This window comes from Triturus cristatus, chromosome 3_1 (assembly GCF_964204655.1).
Source record: "Triturus cristatus chromosome 3_1, aTriCri1.1, whole genome shotgun sequence".
In the NCBI taxonomy this organism is placed as follows: domain Eukaryota; kingdom Metazoa; phylum Chordata; class Amphibia; order Caudata; family Salamandridae; genus Triturus; species Triturus cristatus.
The window spans coordinates 628471277-628490984 of NC_140583.1; the positions used below are offsets into that span (position 1 = coordinate 628471277).

The 19708-nt window shown below is 44.0% G+C and overlaps 1 protein-coding gene across 3 annotated transcripts in view; it reads right to left on the bottom strand.

Moving 5' to 3' along the window:
• The window catches only part of PIAS1 (protein inhibitor of activated STAT 1), an 872437-nt gene that overhangs the window by 384895 nt on the left and 467834 nt on the right, over positions 1–19708 (bottom strand). For all 3 annotated transcript variants that reach the window (XM_085644594.1, XM_085644596.1, XM_085644595.1), the window contains exons 5-7: positions 18292–18382; positions 11892–12026; positions 10961–11066 (exon numbers count right to left, since the gene is read on the bottom strand). In XM_085644594.1, coding sequence (XP_085500720.1) covers positions 10961–11066; positions 11892–12026; positions 18292–18382 — 332 coding nt within the window. The remainder of the gene's footprint in view (positions 1–10960; positions 11067–11891; positions 12027–18291; positions 18383–19708) is intronic.

Consider the following 19708-nt stretch of genomic DNA (forward strand, 5'->3'; position numbering starts at 1 on the left):
AGCAAGCGCTATATAAATACAAACCTCTTTTCCTCTTCTATCCCGCAACATACCCTTCTCTATCCAAATAACTGAATAACATATCCACCACCCAAATTACTTCATTCTTCACTATACTAATTTTCAACACCAATCCTTTATGAGTACCGGAGTAGCGTCCTACTCGCCAGAAAAGCACTTCAGCACCCATCAGGGGTAACAGGTGCTACATGAATGCAAACCTTTCTTCCCTTTTATCCCTCCGCTACCCTTCTCACTTCAAATAACTGACTAATATCCACCACTCAAATTACTTTCATATTTCACCATACTAATTTAGCACTAATCCTTTATGGGTTTCCAGAGTAGCGTGCTTCAACACCCCATCAGGGGTAACAAGCGCTACATAAATACAAACCTTTCTTTTTTTCCCCTCTTCTATCCTTCCGAATCCAAATAAATGACTAACCTATCCACCACTTAAAATTTACTTGCATGTTTCACTATACTAATTCAAAACTAATCCTCTATGGGTCCTGGAGTAGCATGCTACTCGCCGAAAAAGCGCTTCGACACCTCGTCAGGGGTAGTAGGCGCTATATAAATGCAATTACAATACAATACAATGTGTGTTTTAACATGCCATTAGGCATTGGCAATGTATGAGTGGCTCTTGAGAGGAAGTAAGGGTCTCAAAGAGGAAATCCTCTTCTAACGTCTTTTTATGGAGCGCCACCCCATGATATTGAGCAGCCCTGTTAAGAAGCTCAATATATCCAATGTTATCATAAGATGGGGAGGGTCTAGACGGATACAGATCAGGGTCATCATCTGTATTGGAGTCAGTATGAAAATCCTCCCACAGGTCGATGTCCTGTGGCCTATACTGATCCTCATCCCCGCCATCCCAGTCATCCTGTGGGTCTGGTGATAGTGGTGGTGAATTTGAGGGTGTAATAAGTAAATTGGGATTAGTGGGAAAAGGAGATGGAATGTAAGGGGGAGAACGGTTAGTACCCACACTTTTTCTTTTGAGAGGAATGTGGTAATCCTTTGGCTGGTCTTTTTTACATTTCTTTGGAAGGGTGGCATGGATATGTCCTGTATCAGGGTGTACAACCAGTTTTTTCTGATTTGGATCCGAAGGTGGAGCATTGGGCCACGGCTCTTTAGACGGAGTGTCTTTTTCCTTACTTGCCGGTTTTGGCGTCGAAGGTTTCAGCTCCGAGCCTTTCGGTGCAGAAGGTGGATTCTTCAGCAACGGTGGAATTGTTACCGGGGGATGTTTCAATTTTGGATATGGGAGCGCCTTGAGCCCGAGCCGAAAGGCTCGTCTTTGTTGTTCGGACCCGGGCCCGAGGGCGGGGCATCGGAAACGTTGTTGGTGCCGACCTTGGCCCAAATGCAGAGGAAGGACCAGAGCCTTTGCCTTTGTCTGTTGGGAGGGGGCATGGGGGTGGGGTAAGGGGGTATCTTTTCTCACAGTGCGCTGACCCGGAGTAACCTGCTCCTCCTCTTCCATGTCGGAGTCGGCTTCAGACACGGAGACATGTTCTCTTTCCTCGGCTCCTTGAGCGTGATGTTCTGTGTCGGAATCTTCGCCGAAGATGTCTGGTGCGGGACCGCTTCGGTGTTGCAACTCGTGATGTCGAGCCGGACGGTCACAAAGCGTTTTCTTGGATTAAAACGATTGGCAGGTGTCACAGTCTTTCTCGTCGTGTTCTGGGGACAAGCAGATGTTGCACACTTCGTGCAAGTCGGTGCGTGGAAAGTTGGCACAACAAATGGGGCAGAGTTTTCCAATCTAAGTTGTTTTGAGTTCAGGCGATACGTGAAGAATGGGAAGCCTCGATCGATAATACTGTTGAGGGTAGTGGATTGTGCGTCGAAGGAGCCTGAGAAACAGTGCCAAACCAGAGCGCAGGAATACACATCTGAACCAGATGGCGGAAAAAAACAATCTAACGATGAAGCAGATGCCCATGCGCATTATCACCGAAAGGAGGAGTCACCTACCTTGTGACTGGAAAAGACTTCTTCGAACAAAAACAAAGTGCAAACATCCGGACCCAACACTAGGTGCCAGGCTATGCACAGTATGTGATCAACAGCTGTGATCTACAGCTCACATGCCTCGAACACTTATATCTGTAGTAAGTGGTGCTAGCACCAGCTTCCACAGGCTGCAATGGCAGTCCTGCAGTCACAATTTTAGTGGTCCCCTATGGGTGGCATAATACATGCTTCAGTCCATGGGGGAGCCCTGGTGTACCTATTTCCTGGGTACCTTATTACCATATATAAGGTACTTACAAAGGTACATGATTGGCAATCATGGGGGTTCCTAAGTACTCAACATGTCCAATTGAGGACAAAAGCACAAAGATTGGGATATCGATTAGCGCGATCCCGGTAAGACTAGTCAGAAAAACATAGCAACACCAGGCAGAAAATGGGGGTAACCATGCAGAAGGATCCTACCTTCCTACAGATACTCTTCAGATATTTTGTGTCCAGCTACAGAGCAACTGGTCATTTGGAAATTATTTGTACCACTACCCATGCGTATTATACGTTACTTTACGTTGTCATTGCCGCTTTGCCATTGTAGTTGCTTGCCCATCCCTGCTCACCCCTCAGGCGCCATTGCTTGTTTAAAAAGGAATATGCTACTTACCAGTATGCATCTGTTCTTGGCATGTAGAGCTGCAGAGCCACACACTTAGGATAGTAGATCACCATCTGGTGTGGGGCTCGGATGCTTGCAGGTGGTTGTTGTCTTCGGAAGAAGTCTTTGGTCACGAGATAGGTGACTCCTCCCTTGGACGACAGTGCGCATGGGCATCAAATCCATCGATAGATTGTTTTTCGCCATGATGGGAAATGATGGAGTTTGTAGAAAAGAGAGATGTCCATGTGTGATGTCTAAGTAAGACAATGCCGGAACAGATACAGGTCCCGGGGAGGTGGGTGGGCATGTGTGGCTCTGCAGCTCTACATGCCAAGAACAGATGCATACTGGTAAGTAGCATATTCCGTTCGAGGCATATGAGCTGCAGATCACACACTTATGATAGACTATATAGCAGTATCTCCCCTAGCGGTGGTCACCTGTATCGGTTGCAGCAGTTTGAAATAAAGTTATAAGGACAGCCTGACCCACAGAAGCTTGTTGCTTTGCTTGCACGTCAACACAATAGGGTTTAGTGAAGGTGTGTGTTGTAGACCATGTGGCTGCCTTACAAATATCTTCTACGAGGATGTTTCCTAAGAATGCCATGGAAGCCCCTATTTTGCGTGTGGAATGCGCTCTAGGGGGAACCGTTAGTGTGCGTTTATCCTTGTGGTAGCATATTTGGATACATTTAACTATCCACCTAGCTATCCCAGACTTGGAAATGGGGTTGCCTTTATGTGGTGGAGAGAAAGCAACAAACAATTGTTTTGTTTTGCGGAATGATTTGGTTCTGTTAATGTAGTAAAGAAGGGCTCTTTTAACGTCTAAGGTATGAAGAGCTCTTTCAGCTACCGAGTCTGGATTTGGGAAGAACACGGGTAACTCTACTGATTGCTTAAGATGAAACGGAGATATAACTTTTGGAAGGAATTTCGGATTTGTTCTAAGAACCACTTTGTTACGGTGTAATTGTAAGAATGGTTCTTGTATGGTTAAAGCCTGGATTTCACTTACCCTTCTGAGGGATGCTATAGCGATAAGGAAAGCCACTTTCCATGTGAGGAACTGTAGTTCGCATTTATGCAGAGGTTCAAATGGGGGTCCCATGAGCCTTGTAAGAAAAATGTTTAGATTCCACACTGGAGAGGGTGGTAATCTGGGAGGAATAATTCTTTTAAGGCCTTCCATGAAGGCTTTGATCGCAGGTACTCTAAAGAGTGACAAGTGTTGTCGATTTTTTAAGTAGGCCGCTAATGCTGCTAGGTGGAATCGTATGGATGAGTATGCCAAATTACATCTTTGCAAGTGCAGTAAGTAGCAAATGATGTCCTGGATGGATGCATCCAGTGGGTTTATATGATTGTTAGTGCAGTAAATGGCAAATCTCTTCCATTATGCAGCATAGCAGGCTCTAGTGGTAGGTCTTCTGGCCTCCTTTATAATATTCATGCAGTCTGGTGGCAGGTTGAGGTAACCTAACTCTAGTACTTCAGGAGCCAGATCGCCAGATTGAGGTGACCTGGGTCTGGGTGTCTGATTTCTCCATGGTTCTGGGTTGCTGGGGAGAGATGCAGTTTTTGGTGTGGAACTAGCGAGAGTTCCAGCAGTGTTGGGAACCACGGTTGGCGTGCCCATGTGGGAGCTACTAGGATCAGTTTGAGAGACTGTTGCCTGGGCTTGCCTGGAATGAGAGGGAGAGGCGTAAAAGCGTACGCAAATCTGCCTGACCAATTCATCCATATCGCATTGCCCTTTGACTCCAGGTGGGGAAACCTGGCAGCGAAGGTTGGGCATTGTGCGTTTTCGTGTGTGGCAAACAGATCTATGTCTGGTTGGCCCCATTGTTGGAAAAAGGGCAGTAGGACTTGGGGATGTAGTTCCCATTCGTGGATCTGTTGAGTTTGTCGACTTAACAGATCGGCAATTTGATTGTGAACCCCTGGAAGGTGTTCTGCAAGTAGGTGTATGTTCTGGAGAATGGCCCATCTCCAAATGTTCTGTGCAAGCTGGGACAGCTGGAGAGAATGTGTGCCTCCTTGTTTTTGTATGCAATACATGGCTGTCATGTTGTCTGTCCGTCTGAGGACAGTTTTGTTCTGGAGATGTAGTTGGAATGATTTTAGTGCTAGGAACACTGCTAGCATTTCCAGGTAATTGATATGGAGCACTTTCTGTTGAGTGGTCCATTTGCCTTGAGTGGTGTGGCCGAGGAGATGGGCTCCCCAACCTCTGAGCGATGCGTCTGTTGTCAGCACTATCTGTGGAAGAGGCTCTAGGAACGGCCGCACTTTAGACAGGTTTGTTATGTTCCACCATTTCAGAGAGCGATGTGTGCGGCTGTCCACCAACACCAGATTTGTAAGTTGTCCGTGAGCCTGGTTCCACTGACGTGCTAGACATTCTTGCAAGGGACGCATTTGAAGTCTTGCATAAGGTACAATGAAGATGCATGACGCCATCATGCCTACGAGTTGCATGAACACTCTTGCTGGAAGAGTGTTGGATTTGAAATTTTGTGATAATAGCTTGTATATTGGCTATCCTGGCTGGGCTGGGATATGCTAGGGCTGTGGAGGTGTTTATGGTGGCTCCTAGATACTGATGTATGTGAGAGGGTTGGAGATGAGATTTGGGATATTTTGATTGTGAATCCCAAGTTGTGTAAGATTTGGATGGTTTGGTGAGTGTGTAAAACACATTTGTTGAATGACTTGGCTTTTATTAGCCAGTCGTCTAAATACGGGAAGACATGAATTTGTTGTCTTCTGAGATGTGCTGCTACTACTGCCAGACATTTCGTGAATACTCTGGGCGCAGTTGTTACCCCGAATGGAAGGACGGTAAACTGGTAGTGTTGTCCGTCCACCACAAACCTTAGATACTTCCTGTGGGCAGGATGTATGGGAATGTGGAGGTAGGCGTCCTTGAGATCTAGTGTGGCAAGGAAATCGCCTTGTTGCAGAAGTGGGAGCACTTGTTGAAGAGTGATCATATGGAAATGATCTGAGTTGATATAGAGATTTAGGGGTCTGAGGTCGAATATTGGTCTTAGAGTCCCGTCCTTCTTGGGGATTAGGAAGTAGAGTGAGTATACCCCTGTACCCTGATGTTCTAAGGGAGCTGGTTCTATTGCGCGTTTTTGAAGCAATGACAGAACCTCTTGTTTGAGGAGTGTAAGATGGTCTGGTGACATGGAACGCTGTTTGGGCGGTATGTGTGGGGGGTAGTTGTGAGTTCCAGGCAGTAACCATACTGGATAATTTGTCTTACCCACTTGTCTGTTGTGATGGAGTTCCAGACAGGTAGGAACGGTTTTAGTCTTCCCCCGACTGGAGTGGAATGGTCTGGGGGGAGTGGAGGAAAGTCACTGTTTTGTGGCAGGGGAGGTACGAGTGTTATTACCTCGACCTCGCCCCTTGTTGTTTTATCTGTAACCGCCTCTAAAATATCCTCTACTGGGGGATGTTTGTGTAGCGGGTTTGAATGTAGAGGAGGTGTCCGCTCCCATATTTTTGGAGGCTCCTCTATAGAAGGAGCGCCGAAAGGAGCCACGTGGTTGGGGAGACTGTAATGCTTCCATGGACTTAGCAGTCTCGGTGTCCTCCTTCATTTTTTCAAGGGCAGTGTCTACTGCTGGCCCAAAGATCTGTTCCTGGTTGAATGGCTGACTAAGTATGGTATTTTGTACCTCTGGTTTAAAGCCTGAAATGCGTAGCCAGGCATGTCGTCGAAGGAGCACACTTGAGGTGGTGTCTGCGGCGTCAAGCGCACATTTAATTACCGCATTTGAAATAAGTTTTCCCTCCTGGATAAGGTCATTTGCCTGGGTCTTATATTGCTCTGGCAGATGTTGTAATAGAGTCTCTAATTGGTCGTAGTGGGCACTGTCATAGCGTGCTAGTAGGGCTTGGGTAATGGCAATACGCCAATGATTAGCGGCTTGTGCTGCTACTCTTTTGCCCGAGGCTTCTAACAGTTTGGATTCTTTGTCGGGGGGGTGGTGTATCTCCTGTGGTTTGGGAGTTGGCGCGTTTTCTTGCGTTGGAAACGACCAGAGAATCCAAAGGGAGCTGCCCTTTGATGTAACTGGGATCTTCAGGGGCAGGCCTATATATCTTTTCTATCCTTGGGTTAAGAACCCTGGTACTGACGGGGTCTTTAAATACCTCGGGCGTGTTTTATGACTCCTTTAATCCTAGGCAGAATTTGTACAGACTTTTGAGATTGCTCAAAAGTATCTAATAAGAAGTCTTCCTCAGGTGCGGAGTGCATTGTGACGCCATGGTAAAGTGCCACTCATTAGGGTCACCCCTACCCCCTAAGTCGTCATCATCATCCTGTGGAGGTGGTGTATGTGCTGGAGAGGGTAAAGGCAAGGGTGGTGTAGGCAGAGGGGGTGGGTTAGAAGGTAGTATAGGAGAGGAAGGAGGCATAGGCGATGTTGCAGAGTCCTTCTTGTTTATAGGAACTGGGGCAGGTGGTGTATCCAGTTTCCATTTTTTACATGGCACCGCAGTGACATGTCCAGTCTTTGGATTAATATAGATCTTTTTCTGTTTTGGATCAATGGGATCTGGATGGAAAAGTTCTTGTTCTTTGGGAACAGGTTTTGGATCGAGGTTTTGGTTGATCGGTGGAGTTTTTGGCTTTAGGAGGTGTATGAGAGTCCTTAGCTGGTGGTTTTGGTGCCGATGATTGTGCCGAAGTTGTATCCTTAGGCTTGGGAACCTTCGGTGCTGGTTTATCTATTGCCCTTGGTGTTTTCGGGGCCGAAGGCGTCGGAGCCGATTTCGGTGCCGAGTGGTCTTTTGTCTTCGGTGCCGGTGGAACAATGACATGCGGCTTGCTCAGTCCCGAGCTACTGGAAGGCTTATGTTTCTTTGGAGCCGAGCCCGGAGGCGGGGCTTCTGAAGGATGTTTTCGGTCTCGACTGGGGCCAGCAGGCAAAGTCTTGACCAATGCCTTTGGTTTTGGAGGGTTCGTCGGAGATGATTTGTAGATCCTCGGAATCTTCTTCCGGTACATCGGGCCCTCATCAAATATGTCCTCTGGTTCCGGAGCTGGTCTTTGTGCCATGATGTGGCGTTGAGCCTTTCGATCTCGAATGGTCTTTTTGGATCGAAATGATGCGCAGGCTGGACAGCTGGACTCGTCGTGTTCAGGTGATAGGCACAGGTTACAGGCTTTGTGGTGGTCACTGTGCAGAAATTTTGCTCCACACTGGGGGCATTTTTTGAAAGGCGTCCTTTCCATGAGCCGTAGGCCTCACGGCGTGGATAGGCCCAGCGGCCTGCGTCGACGTCTGGAATCGAGCCGATGAAATCGATGTCGAGGATGAAGGTGCTTCGATGTTTTGTGGAAGTTTTTCGCTTCGAAAAGCTTGGAATTGAGATTTCCAACCATAGCGGAAAAGTTGCATCCAAACCCATTGGCGGAAAAAAACAATCTAACAATGGAGTTGATGCCCATGCGCACGGTCGTCCAAGGGAGGAGTCACCTATCTCGTGACCAAAGACTTCTTCCGAAGACAACAACAACCTGCAAGCATCCGAGCCCAACACCAGATGGCGATCTACTATCCTAAGTGTGTGATCTGCAGCTCATATGCCTCGAACATGCCTTTACCTCTACATCAAATTATGTTACAATTGAAGATTATTTGGTATCTATATATGAGTGTTTCCACAAAGAGGCTATGTTATTAGTATTGTGCATACTGTGCTTTTTAACTAAAACTGGCACTTCGGCACAAGGGAGGAAAATGTCAAATTGAAAATATCAGACCTGCACGGCATTTCCAACAGCATTGAAGTGTTGGTTATTCACACAACGGCTACTTCTGCATTTGTAATATCAAATGTTTGTATTGGTTTTCACAACTGAAGCTGGTTAAACCACTGTGCACAAGCTTTCAAGTTGTTAGCTTGTGTTTTAAAAATGCACCATTGTTGTTTATTTAAATGGTGCATTTATAAAACACAAGCTAGCAAAAATCTCCCTTGTAATAAAACCAAATGGAGACGTATGCTCAGCTGCAATTTTTCTATTTATAATTGCATTAAGGGTGCAGTACCTTATGTGAATAGAGGTCCATTACCAACTCCACAGGGACACCTAGTTACAGCCTGTGGTACTGCACCCTTTCCTTGCTTAGTGGAATTTGTTTTTATTACTTATCCTACTGCAGGGATATTAATTTAAAAAAAAAGAGCATTTGCAACGCTAATAGCTCAAAGTTTCACTAATGCGAGACCTATTGCATTGCAAATGCTTGTCCTCACATGTGCCACGATGGAAGACTGAGTTTGCCTTGATTTGATTTGAACTTGTAGCTTATCAACCACAACAAATACCAGCTGCAAGCGTTAACTCAGCCCTTTTTTGGAGACGTGGACTTGATGCCATTATAGTTTGGAAAATGTAACAAAGAAAGCCATTTGTGGAAAAGAAAATACAGTAGAGAAAGACCCCATTTTTATGCAGCGTGGGCACTCTGTATCTGCATCGCCAGCACATATGAAAGGAGGCCTAACATGTTAGTGTCTGCAGGTGCACGTGATGCAGCACCATGCTTGCCAAAACAACTTTTTTGTTGTTGCAGTTTTATATAGGGCGAACTCGACCTGGAGCACTTTACATGAGTACCAGTTACGTTACACAAGTGCACATTAATTTTTGGTAGGCACTGGGAGATTAAGTGATTTTCCCAGAATCACAGGACATTAAGTGGATGCAGAAACTAGAACCTGGTTCCCAAGCTCCAAAGTCGGCAGCTCTGGCCGTTGTGCCACTTCCTCTCCCATGTTTGTTTTTGGGGAGGTTTTGGGCAGAGTGAATTCATGTTACGTCATCCTCTGACCAACAAGTGTAATTTTCAGTGATTTAACCCTTATGCTATTTAGTAGTTTTAAAACCTGACAAATCCTAATTTTGGTCTCACAAAGTTGACAAGCGTGCAGCTTGAGACTGTGGGTGTACCTACCGCAGATGCCAATATGCAACTAAAGAGCCACCGTCTGAAATTAGATGTTTGCAGCTGCAGGCATATATGTGCAGTGACCAAGCCTGGCTTTCGATGGGTACTATATATAGCTGCATCACATCTGCAGTGAGGAAGCCGGCGCCTGACACAGTTTTCATATCTACAGCTGCAGCTAGGAGGCCCAATCTCAGGCCGAGAACATGATATTTGCAGCTGAAAAGCGCCGCCTGAAATTACCTGCCCGTGTCAAGAGCTATAAGGACGCATTTGCAATGCTATGTCTACTTGTTCCTGGACAGGGAGTAGTTTACAGGCAAGTCCGCTGCCCTGCCCTAGGGAACATGGCGCCTCGCCTTTGTGCAGAGTGAAAGGAGTAAGGCTCCTTAATGAGGGGGCTTGCGCCTCATGGCTGTGCAGGCCCTTCACCTTGTTCAGGGTAGCCCACTATGGTGCCTGCTAATCCCATGTTGGCCTTGTAATTAGGAAGTAGTCTGGCGGCCGTTTGAGGGAAGGGTGTGTAACACAAGCCTGTGCTTAAGCAGGCTCTAGCTGGCAAGAGACGCAAAGGAAAAGGGCATGAAGAGCGGGCATGCTTGGAGCAACTAACACAATGCATCAAGGCTCTGACAAAGCAAGCATACCAGGCATGTTTCACACTAAAGCAGGCATGGCACCTTATGTTAACAAGAAGCGGCTGCCATTATTGCTCAATGGAATCGTCCTGTGGGTGGTGTGTGCGGCCGCCACTGCGGAAGCGCGGGCCGGACTGCTTGCACTTTAAAGCCAGAATGGGATGCAGGAAGGGGACAGTGTGCCATGCTTAAAGCACTTAACATCCGAACAAAAGTACACAAAAAAAACCAACTCATTTACCTCAAGCAATCTGAACGAACATGCAGTACAATAAAAAAATAGCATTTTCCACTGCAGTGTCACAATGCACTTTAAAGCCAGAACGAGTTGCAGGAAAGAAAGTGTGCCATGGCTGCTACAGCAATCTCGAAAAAGGCATCATCTAAAAAATAGTGCCCTGTAACATACAGAGTAACAACACATGCAAAAGGGCCATTCCTCATGGGAGGCAACAATAGAAGACAGGCCGGTTCTAAGGAGGAACTAATAAGCCTAATAACAAATCAAAAGCCACCATTTACAAAGGTCAGGGACAGAAGCCAACTAAAAAGATGGGAGCAGAAAGTGGGCGAAGCTTCATGCCCATATCCTGAATACAGCATGTCTCAATGAGACAGCTACATAGGCAATTGCATTTGAAACGTAAACAAAGAAAAAGTGAGCGAAGGCAAGTAAATAATCATACATACTCAGTGCTCTTGAATGGTCAGGATTTCGAATTCCTTTCGCTCGCAACCTCTGTAGTAGGACCGCAGAAGACAACTGCTTCACCAGGTAGACTGCCATAGAAAAACTCTGGAATGCCAAATACGATACAAACATTTACTAGCTCTTAACCCCAAAAATAAAAAAATAAATAAAAAAAAGAACAGTAGCCCAAAGTATAACACCCTTAAAATGATATTTGGTGCAATATACACTTTTTATCCTAGAATTGTGGTTCAACCTACGCAGCTTGAGTTTATGTCTTATCTGACTTATATTTTAAACAGCAAGCCCAGCCCACAGCAGTGAAAGAGGCTTTAAAGTATTATGCACTGTTTAGTATCTTATTGAAAAGGATATGCTTCATCATAACAAACCACAAAGCAATTGTTTTGTGAATCTCGAAACCTGCATTATCGCACAGACTTCCAAAATGCAACAGCCCAATAATCTAAATCTAGTTGACTGTTAAGAACCAAGGGATTCCCTTTAACTCTAAACCTATGATTCCAGTTCAGAATTTGCGTAATGGTTTTTCTGTAGAATATTCCTACAAAGACACTAAAGTTTACAGCTGAAGGTCTTACTTATAAACTACTGCTTTAAAAGAATATCACACAAAGTCAAAGACATATAAAGTCTTAATCTCATAAGCTACAAGAAGGGAACAAGTTAGAGGACCAGAACATGCAATTACATGCTGACTACACAAAAGGACTATGAGGTGCTTTAGTTTGCTCACTGCCTGGCAGAAAAATCAAAGGTGCTCCTTAGTCTGAAGCTTGGTATACTGTCTTTTCACTACGGTCTCACCCCTGTCTGTTCCTGTCCAACCATATCTGGGGATATTAAATTGACGTCAGTAAAGGTGCTCTTTTAAAATGTCAAACATTTAACCACACACGAAAGGCTCACCCTTCCGATCTCTGCTGTCCATGACACAACAATTGTGTTGGGAACTGTTGTAGACAAGCGTACGAGTGAGGTAATGTTGATTGGTCGACTTGGCCTCTTTGGTTCAACCCCATTTTTGGTTGGTGGGAGATAGCCCTGGAAGTAAAAAAATTTACTGTTTCATTCAACACAATAAATGTGCATGGTGCTAACAAACATTTCAAGGCCTTAGTTACAGGCTGTAGAGATTACATTACTGATAAGATGATGAAATCCCATCTTGTAGCCAATGTATACATTCATGCTTCTGACAAACATTCTCCTTGTGCCCATTTAAATGTTCCAGATGGTACAGCTACTCCAATAAAGTACAGCTTTGGTGCACCGGTGTTAGCTGTCGCTTTCCCACTTCAAGCAAGAATCAATAAAGCATGTTATAGTTCTATTTACTTGAAAATCCTTTAAATGCACTGACGGAATCTTGGACAGATGAGGCTTCTGGTCCGGATCTAGTCAAGGCCACACCCCCAGGCTATTCTTGCTATACCTTAAATAGGCCAACTAGGAAAGGGGGGAGGGGGATCTTGCGGTTATTTACCACACTACCATAAATGCGACTTTTGCAACAGCGTCCATTTCAGATTGTGAGGCATTGGAGTTCTGCTTATATTACTCCCATCAGTTGACTTTCAAAGGTATTCTCCTTTATAGGCCACCTGACTCAGGAGGCCTTTTGTAATATCAGTGGGAAATTTGCTGGAGAAGGGACTCTGTGCCAGTTCCTATACCTTACTGGGCGACTTTAATTTCCATTTAGAGGCACTGGCAGGCCCAGATACGGTGACTCTTTTGGATTTCATGAAAAGTGTAGATCTCAAACAGCATGTTGTTGGGCCTACTCATACGGCAGGGCACACGTTGGACGGTATCTTTTTCCAACAACCCACAACTTTCTGTTACAGACTTGCTACCCCATGTCTGGTCAGACCATGTGGCTGTATGCAGTGAGCTTGCTTTTTCTAACCATCATGAGATGGGTAAGCTAGCCTAGAAGCAAAGGGTCTCCAGAGCATAGAATAAAATTGAGGCCAAAGAGTTAGAAGATTTGTTGAACACTACCTCATTTCAAATGCCCGTAGACCTAGAGGAGGCGACCACTCAATATACCAACTGGCTCAGGGCAGCCGGCAATAAGCTAGCGCCTAAAAGTGCCTTATACTCTAATAGAGCACAGCCCTCCACCCCATGGTACTCTCAGGAACTGAAAGATCAGAAACTGAAATGTAAATTGTTAGAGAAGAAGTGAAGGAAGGGATATAACGCAGCAGAAAAAGAGGCATATAAACAAAGCCTAGTAGCTTATAAACACCTACTTCTCACAACTAAGAAAGAATTCTTCGCTAACTAAATTAATTCTGCCATTAATTCGGCTAAAGAACTCTTCAAAATAGTCACCAGCCTGGCGTACCCTGGTACTCCTAGTGTTCCCTCGAATCAAGGGCTTTGTGATGAAATAGCTAGATTCTTCTGTAATAAGGTGGAGTTTATTTTCACCACATTTAATGGTCCAACAACAGATGGAACACTGGACATCAGGGAGAGATACAAATCTCGGTCAGGTCTCCATCTGATATTTGAAGAGTTCGCACCTTTATTCACCAGGGATATTCATAAGTCGTTGATGTCAACTAAATCAGGCTCCCCTTATGACCCATGTCCGGTTGCGGTTTTAAAACTAGCCCCAGAGCCCATTGTTATAACTCTAACCTCTATGATGAATGCGATGTTCAAGGAAGGACACTTTCCCAAAGCTTGGAAAAACGCATCCATATTACCTCTGCTCAAGAAGCCTAACTTGGACCCGAAGGATCCTAATAACTTTCGGCCCATCTCGCGCCTCCCCCTGCCAGCAAAACTGGTAGAGAAAAGCATGAACACACAGTTAAGCACATACTTACGAGAAGGGTAAGTATTGGATCCAACGCAATATAGGTTCAGAGAGGGGAACAGTACAGAGTCCACTCTCTTAAAATCTACAGAAGAAAGTAGGGCCGTGCTTGACCAGGGAGGCAAGGCCGCAATGGTTATGTTAGACCTGTCCGCGTCTAATGACACGGTCCATCATGACCTGCTGATGGACCGGGTGTGGAGTCCATGGTAAAGCATCGGAACTTCTGAAGTCCTTCCTCTCGGACAGAATGCAAACAGTGTCACTCGGCACTTTCTGTTTCACTTTCTGTTCCAAACCTTTCTCACTGCCTTCTCTTAGTCCTACCCTTTTTAATGTTTGTGTCCTCTCTGCCCCCCCTGATCAAATCCTTTGGATTTGCTCTAACATCGTATGCAGACAACACTCAAATTGTGGTGTCTCTGCTACCAGGGCAAGAGATGTTGACAGCAAAACGATTGCATGGAAGCAGTGGGTAAATGGATGTCCCTAAACTGTTTAAAACTCAACTCTGGTAAAACGGAAGTCATTCTGTTTGGTAATGACCCCAAGTTCTGGACCCCTAGTTGGTGGCCAAACTCTTTGGGCTTGCTTCCGATACCCACTAGGAAAGTCAAAAACCTGGGAGTCCTGATTGATGACAAACTCAATTTTGAGGACCAAGTTAATTCAGTTGTCTCGGCTACCACATTTGCTCTTAGAACTTGCAAGAAAATCTTACCGTTTTTACCTAAGGAAAATCAACATACAGTAGTCACTGCATTAACTATGGCGAGGCTGGACTATTGTAACAGCCTTTACCTTAATATTCAGGAGCGGTTACTGCATAGACTCCACTCCTACAGAACTCGGCGGCTAGACTGCTCACAGGGACAGCTAAATTTGTCTCCGGTGACATCAGAAGACTTCACTGGCTACCCGTTAAGAAACGGGTGCAGTTTAAATTACTCTGTACTGTTTATAAAGTCCTTCAGGGTATCAGTCCAGATCATCTTAAGCAGCAGTTTCACTGGTATGTCCCCAATAGACCACTTCGCTCTCTGGGAGCAAAATTGGTAACAGTCCATATCTCTAAAAAAAAGCCAGCTGGGGAGGTAGGAGTTTTTTTGGCAGGGGCAGCCAAGGCATGGAATGCCCTCCCATTCCATCTGAGAAATGGCACTGATCTACTGGTATTCAGGAAAACCTTAAAAACCTAGCTATTTGGCGTTTAATCCTGGTCTCATATGTAGGTCTCATAGGGAGGTGTGCAGACCGCGCCAGGACACCTTCGGGTAACAGTTTGTGCTTTAAAAATACTAATAACATAACATATCACCCTCAGCTTCATCATAAGACTTAGTCATAGATTGTTTTATCATTCAATATTGAATGATGCAGATTGGCATAGTCCTAGTGCCTTGAATCCTTAATGGCAGTTGAAAGTCTGGTAAGCAGCTGGTTAGTTGGGAGTGGGGTATGAGGGCCACAACCAGAAAAGGCAAGTTTCGAGGAACAGTTTGACTGCCCTTAGTCAATAAGTGCTTGCTGCTTAATGGATTGGAATGCCTTTGTTTTGCCATCACTTGGGTGTAGAAGCAGCGTTCATTTCCAAGCTCTTCTTTTGGTGGGGCCCTAGGATCTGGCTCAAAGGGATAGGGTGCGTTCAGTAACTTGAATCTGGCAGGCAAGCCTATAAAGTGGCATAAGCATAATTTACGTTGACATGAGTTGCCCTTCCTTAGCCATCCAGAGTTAGTCAGAAGCATCTCTAAAAACCTCTGTTTTCAGGCATTTTGAAATGGGGTTGTGCTAGTTTAGGATTAAAAGTGTTTTAACTAATAATCATCTAATTGGGTACTTCTGCCATCAGAATTTGGCAGGTTTTCTACAGGAGACAGTAAAGGGGCTATTGTGGACCTTTTATGGAAGTTGGAGTATATTCATATGTTCTAGGGAGGGGTTACTGCAAACTATACTGCACTATTCAACCCAGGCATTAGCACAGCTCTTGGGAATTTTTTTCAATGGCTCTTTCTAGAAACTGGAGGATGTCCTGATTAGCAATGAGCCTTCAAAGTGTGAGCTCATGACCACCTTACAAATTCGTGATGCAAAAGTTTAAAGCTTACGATGCCAGATTGATTTTCTCTAGTTATATCATCTCACATTCAAGTTCTTACTCTGGCACCAGATACTTAAAATAGATCTGTAATTATCCAGCTATTTTGGATATGCACTGGCTTTCTTCAAAGGAGGGGTCATGATTACCTTTTTCATGGTTCCCGGAAATTGCCCTTGTTCAAGGATAACAATATCAAAGGGAAGCGTTGGAAAGAACTCATTGATACAGGTAGTGGAGTAAGACTTGACTAGTAGATTTAATGCTTTATTCTTGAGGGCCGGCATGAAGCCATCAGGATCTTAGAGAGGAGGTGGTAGTGTCAATATTAGTGTGTGAAGCTACAGATATGAAAATGTTGTGGGTTAGTAATTATTGTTTCCTTAAGGAAATGCATACAATGTTTAAAAACAAAAAAATAAAAAACGCATGAAAAATGTGGGCCAGGCGGTTGGTCAGTTCACAGAAGACTGACGCCATCTTGATGCCTTAAAATAGTATGATTTTTCTACTCACTCAATGGCTTTGATTTATCCAAATTGGACCAATCTGCGTAGGATCACTCCTCAGTCACTGGTGGCACCACAGGAATTCTAGTTTCAAGACACCACTTAGGCTCAGGAAGTTACATGTTCCGTTTAGTGGATGCTTTGTTTTTTAATTGAGCTTAATCCTTTTTGAGTGTGGCATTCGTCAGCTGTTACATTTCTATGCAGCATGCTTAGGCAATTACTCTAGAGTATCCAAATGCTAGGAGTTTTGAAGGTGAGAAGGGTAGGTTATTTTTATAAATCACTGTGAAAGATGTTTTGGGACTGAACTGTCTGAACTCTGGCAGAGGGTGAGTGGGATGTGGATTTAATGTTGGGGAGGTGTAATGACATTGATATCTTATAGTGAAAGTACTGAGGGGTTTGAAAGTGAATCCAATAGAGGTAGCAGGGTTTTCAAAAACAAGGATTTGCGCTTGGCCACCATGTGTGTTGGGCTAATAATTATTTTGCTGAAGATAAAAGCGTGCAACCCCTGTACTAGTTGTGTCACTTGTTTGTTTTACTGAAATCATGGATTTGAATTCTTTACAACACGATTTGCATACTTAGCATTAGTTCCTGAATTTATGTCAAGGAAGAAGTTGTAAAATAGCAAAGGTGGTACACCGCACCATAAGAGAAGAATCAAAAAACTATTATGCAGTGGACCTCCATGTACCGTGTCAAGGGTAGTGACATTGTTATTGCCAAAGAAGGGGTCCCTGATCCAAAAATGAAGCATCTGCTCGTATCTTTCAGGCGGAGAGACAAGGGAGTGTTTATTCATGAGCTAGTTTCAGAATGCAGGTCGCTCAACATTCTTAGGGAGTTGCATGTGAGAATGGCTCATGGATCTTCTTTCGTTTGTGTCCTGCTCATTGCTTGGTTGAGTGTCTGTATATGGTTGAGCTAGATGGTAAGCATATGCGGATGATGCACTAGGAATCCTTGCCCCACCTCTTCTATTTGTCCCTCATCCCTCAACAATGGTCCTGGTCAGTACGTATGCAATCTAACAGGCCTGTTCACATTGTACTGGCAATAAAACAAGGGTCCAAGATCATAGGTCTACCTGTGGATTGTTTACTGATGGATCTTCTATTTGGGTTTAGCAGCAAGAGGTTTAAGATTTTTTCTAAGATCAGTGAAATTCTTTTGGCCAATGGGTTTAAATGCTACTGTTGTCAAGAATGGCAGCAATGGCCTAGTTGGGTATTATGGCATCGCTGCTCTTCAAAAACAAAACTAACAAGCCCAGAGCCACACACACTCAGTACGCGCTCTGGGTTGCTACTTTTGGTGAATGAGACCATGGTTGAGTTCTGGATAGGGTACTGGTGGAAGCCTGTGGTCTAGGGCTGCCCCTGTTCAATGGCTGAGTCTAGAAGACCCAGAAAATAACTTTTGAGTCCTTGTATGTGGTGCTTTGAACATTGATTTATTTGGCAAGAGAATCCCTTAAATATTTTTGGCTAGCTTTTTTTATATTTAAAATCAGACTACAGGGTTCACTCAAAATGTGACCTGAAACTAAACACTGCTCCTTTACTGCTGCTATAAAAGTTTCTGTTTTCACTCAGACTTTTCTTTCTTCATGCTGATACATACATTTTCACATCTACTTCTATTAAATCTCTACTCTTGCCCCGAAAATCTACTGCAGTCTCATTCTTCTAGTGTTACCCCTTACATAAAAGATATTTGCATTTACTGTTGCCCACATTCCACTACTCTATAGTGAAATGATAATCCTTACAAGTTCAAGGTCAGTCCAGACATCTGCTAATATGACCACTGACAGACTCCAAAACATACAGAACTATAAACTGAAATACTCACTGGAAGATTACATGGCTTCCCGTTCACTTTCACACACAGATTAGGAGGGAAGTGGTCTTCCTGTGGACAACTCGTTTCAGATAAACAAAATCTAAAAAAAACAGTAAATCAATAAATTAGGCTAGAAATAGTACTGGCCTGTAGCAAACTTTTAAACAACAGTCAAAGTAAACCGTCTGTAGCTTCCCTTCTACCAATGCAAACCCACGTCCAGCTATTTTCTTTTTCAACACTGCAATTGTGTTCTAAATGTATCCACTGCAGGGACCGGTAACCATGCTGAAAGGGGTCAAAGATTTGAATGACCAGGAATTATGTAATTTCTTTAAATCTTGGAATTATGCTTCACAAGGTCAGCCATCATAAAAAAAAAAAGCTGGATGTGCAATGAAAACACATTTTATACAGGCACAGTCAGTAGTTAGTACTCATAAATTACCCTCACTTCGCATGGATTGATTTCAACTAACTGAAAGTATACATTTTTGGGATGCAATATAAAAATAATTAATAACACCTGCCACGACTCAAGCAGTTTCTTTTTTGGATGTTCTTACTTATTAATCCCCAACACTTGGAAACTTTTAAGGCAATACATAATGTTCTTAGAGGTCAAACCCCTATGTCAAGGGTGTGACTATTACAGTTCAAATTTTCCAGACATTTTATTTTTTGGAGCCGATCACCTGGCATTGCCGAATGCCAAGAACGCCCAGGTTTTGATTCCAACTCAGGCCTTAGACAAGAATTCCTTTCAATTGTGCTATCACCAAATGGAAGAAATATGCAGACATTTCTTTGTTATATCGACAAGAACAGAGGATATATATTGCATGTGTTTTTAAATGGTTTACTTCACGAAGATGAACATTTCAGATTTACTAAATCTCAAAGTAGAAATCAATTTGCTATTCTTGACCATCATTGCAGGGGATTGATGTTTAAAAACAAAAGTGCATTTTAAGAAAACTGACAAGACTGTGCTACTTCACTTTTTGTTTATCCCTAAATTTTAACCCTTTCGCTGCTAGGTTTTTCACCCTCTAGAATGAATGCTAAGCCCATTTTGGAATTTGGGGTAGTTCGCACATATGCCTCCATAACTTTCTCCACTTAAGTTATCCAAGCCAAATTTGCGACCTTTTTCTCCAACATCTTGGGGATTCCAAAGGTACCCAGGGTTTGTGGATTCCTCTGGAGCAGACTATAAAAATAGTCACAATATAGCAAAAGTTTTGTTTTTTGGGAAAAATAGGGGGGAGGGAGGGACTCCACAAATTGTTTTATTTGTTTCCTAAAAATGGCATTAACAAAAGGTTTGCTGTGCTAAAGTCACAGTTTTCACGGCTATCAGGGACAGGCAGAGCTGAATCAAAAAAATGATCTTGGTTTAAATAACAGTTTTTGCATTTTTCAA